Source organism: Trichosurus vulpecula, chromosome 7 (assembly GCF_011100635.1).
Source record: "Trichosurus vulpecula isolate mTriVul1 chromosome 7, mTriVul1.pri, whole genome shotgun sequence".
Classification (NCBI taxonomy): Eukaryota; Metazoa; Chordata; class Mammalia; order Diprotodontia; family Phalangeridae; genus Trichosurus; species Trichosurus vulpecula.
In genome coordinates, this window is record NC_050579.1 from 9,164,192 (window position 1) to 9,167,662 (window position 3,471).

Below are 3,471 nucleotides of genomic sequence, written 5' to 3' on the forward strand. Positions count from 1 at the left end.
TTGTCAAACACACTGTATATGTATCTTTACCCATAAAAGGATTGTTCAAGGTGTGGCTGAGGACAGAGCCCTGTGATTTGGCCTCCAGGAAGTGAAGGCTGATCTATAGCCTATGTGAGTGTTGAAAAAGGCAGGTATCATTTCAAGCAAGGACCATGTTTACAACATGACTCTGTATGCCCAATCAAAATTAACATTAATCTGTAGACTTAGGTCTGCTTGGAGACAAAAACTACTCCAGAGTTTCATGGAAAGAGAAGAGAGATTTTTCTTTATTTACAAGATGAAGGCTCACATTGTTCTCCCCTTGTATGGGGGAGTAGGAAGCCTTTTCTTCCTAACATTCTGGGCCATGGCTGAAAGTAAGAAACTCCTGGTTTTCCCTCAAGAAGGAAGTCACTGGCTCAGCATGCGGTATGTGATTGAAGAGCTCAGTAAGAAGGGGCATGAAACTGTGGTCCTAGTTCCTGAAGTCCATTTGCTCCTTAAAGAATCAAAATTCTACAAAAGAAAATTCTACCTGTTCCCCTACCCCCAGGATGAACTGGAGAAGTGCTTCCAGACATTTAGCCACAATCTCTTTGCAGAAAGGTCTTTCCTGAGCACAGCCTGGGCTGAGTACTGGAATGTCTGGTTTCTCACAGACATGTTCTTCCTCAACTGTGACAGCCTGCTGAAGGACCATGAGACCATCAGTTACCTCGAAGAAAGCCTATTCGACACCTTCTTCACTGACCCAGCATTGCCATGTGGGATGATTCTGGTCAAGCATCTGTCCATACCTCCTGTATACTTTTTCCAAGGCTTTCCCTGTGCTTTGGAGCACACAATAAGCAGGACCCCCAACCCCATGTCTTCCATCCCCAGGTGCTATACTGCCTTTTCTCAGCACATGACCTTCTACCAAAAAGTGATCAACTTCCTGGTGAATGATTTAGAGACACTCCTCTTTAAGGACTTGTACACAAAATACCTTGAGATTGCTGCTGACTTCCTAAAGAGAGAGGTGAACCTGCCAACCCTCTATGGACAAGGATCCATTTGACTATTGAGATATGATTTTGTCTTTGAGTAGCCCAGGCCCATCATGCCCAACATGGCCTTCATTGGAGGAATAAACTGCAAACAAAGAAAAAGACTCCAACAGGTTTGTCATTTTTGCTTTCTTGGGCTCTTCTATCTCCTACCCCTGCCTAGGTCCTGCCAGCAATGGATGTCTGGTTAATGCTGGCTGGCTGGAACTGACATTCATTGAAACAAATTAGTGGATGGCACCATTCCACATCACTGATTCAGCCAGTCACATTGTTGCTGTTCTGGACAGAGGAGATGCTGGTCCCCTGAATTTGTGCATGGCTGCTGATCCAGAGGACTGACTGACTGTATTCTAAGAGTGAAGGGGGTGGCATTTCCAACTAAGAGAACAACCAGGACATTGCCTGGGAGTGGGAGTGGGAGAGCAAGGAGGAAGGAAAGAAGGAAAGACAGAAAGGAGGAAGGGAGGAAGGGATAAAGAAAGAGAGGAAGGAAGGAAAAAAGGAAGGAAAGAGGGAGGAATGGATGGAGGGAGGGAGGAGGAGGCAGAGAGGAAGGAAGGAGGGAGGGTGGAAGGAAGAAAGGAAGGCAGTGAGGGAGGGAGGGAGGCAGGAAGGGAGGGAGAAAGGCAGGAAAGCAGGAAGGCAAGCAGGAAGGAAGGAAGGAAGGAAGGGAAGGGAAGGAGAGTGGAAGAAACAAGGGAATGAAAGAAGGAATGGAATAGTAAGAGCTGTGGATTGAAGTATCAAGGTACATGTTCAGTCTCTGCTACACACAAGCTGAGTGGCCTGAGGAAGTCACATTTCCTTATTGCCAAATCAGGCACTGGGACTTGCTGCTCTCTGAGGTCCCTCCTAACTCTTTTTATCTATTCTTTTGGGATCTATGACCTACTTTCTAATACCAGCTCTGCTACTCTCTGAGTAACCTTGGGTAAGTCATTTCTCTTGGGGGCCGCAGATTCCTCATCTATATAATAAGGGGATTGGACTAGATTATGTATTACAACTCTAGAGAAATTATCCTTGGGGAAAAGATTTGTGTTGAGAAAAACAGGAGATCAATTTGGGCAGGCAAAATAGGACCAAATGTAACAGTTTAGAAAAGAAAGAAATCTTTATTTCATATATTTTTATTTAGTTAGTTACATAGTTCCCAATTACAAGTTAACAAATTTTTTAACATTCTTTTTCTAAAAATTTGATTTCCAAATTTTCTCCTTTCCTCTCACCCCTTTAGAAGTCAAACAATATGACAGTAGCTATACATGTGAAGGCATGGAAAATATATTTCCATATTAGCCATCTAGCAAAGGAAAACCCACAAAAAACCCACAAGAGAAAAAGGCAGTAAAAAAAAGAATGCTTCAATCTGCCTTCAAAGTTCAAGATTAGAAAGAAATCTTCCAGTAGATCTAATTGAACATCAAGTTTTTCAGATGAAGCCACTGAGAGCTGGAGACATTCAGTGACTTAGCCAAGCTCACAAAGTGTGTGGGGGACAGTTTCCTGAGCCTCTGTCCTCATTATTATAAAAGAGGCCTATTCATTGAATGGGTGTTACCTCCATCCCCTGAAAGGGACAGGGTCTCGCAATGCATGCTGGACCATTTCCAGTTATCCTGGTGAATATCAGGCCACTGGACTCATATGGCTCTGGAGGACAAAGTGAGGTGGTGACCTTGCACAGCCCTCCCTAACTCAAATCAAAGTCATGCAAGTCATGTCATCATTTGCCTGATGTCCTCTGGGAAAGGAAGGACAAACACAACTATTATCTCTATGGAAGAGGGGAGATGAAGATGTAGGAGACAGCAACAGGGAAGGACTTAGCATGGCACCACATGTGATGAGGGAGTGGAGTAGCCAGTCAGCAGCTTGTAGATTGTTCATTCATTCAAATGGTATTTATTAATTCTGTACTCTGTACAAAGCATTGTATTGGGCTCTCAAGGTGATGTCAGATAAAATCAATAAGCATTTATCAAAAGCCTACTATATGTCAGACACTGTGCAAAGTGCTGGGAATGCAAAGAAAGACAAAAGGACAGTTCTTGCCCCCAAGAAGCTCACAGTCTAAGGTGGGGAGACAACATATGTACGCAAATCAAGCTAGGAGATAATGAAAAGAGCAGTAAAAGGAGTTAGGGAAGGCTTCCTGGAGAAGGTGGGATTTTGTTGGGACATAAATGAAGCCAGGGAGGTCAGTAGGTGGAGTAAAGGAAGGAGAGCACTCCAGGCACTGGGGATAGCAAGAGAAAATGGAGGACAGCTGAGAAATAGAGGGTCTTTTTTTGTGGAACAGTCAAGAAGCCAGAGTCACTGTATCCAAAAGGATGTGTTGGGGCATAACATGTAAGAAGACTAGAAAGGTATGAGGGGGCTGGTGATGAAGGGCTTTGAATGTGATGAGGAAGGTCTGTAGCAGAGTAGGGGA

The 3,471-nt window shown here is 44.0% G+C and overlaps 1 protein-coding gene across 1 annotated transcript; it reads left to right on the forward strand.

Annotated features, from left to right (window-relative positions):
* The first annotated feature begins 409 nt into the window (after positions 1-409).
* On the forward strand, positions 410-1,045 carry LOC118856160 (UDP-glucuronosyltransferase 1-6-like). Its single transcript, XM_036766284.1, has one exon. The coding sequence runs from the start codon at positions 410-412 to the stop codon at positions 1,043-1,045; it is 636 nt and encodes a 211-aa protein (XP_036622179.1).
* Positions 1,046-3,471: the final 2,426 nt, after the last annotated feature.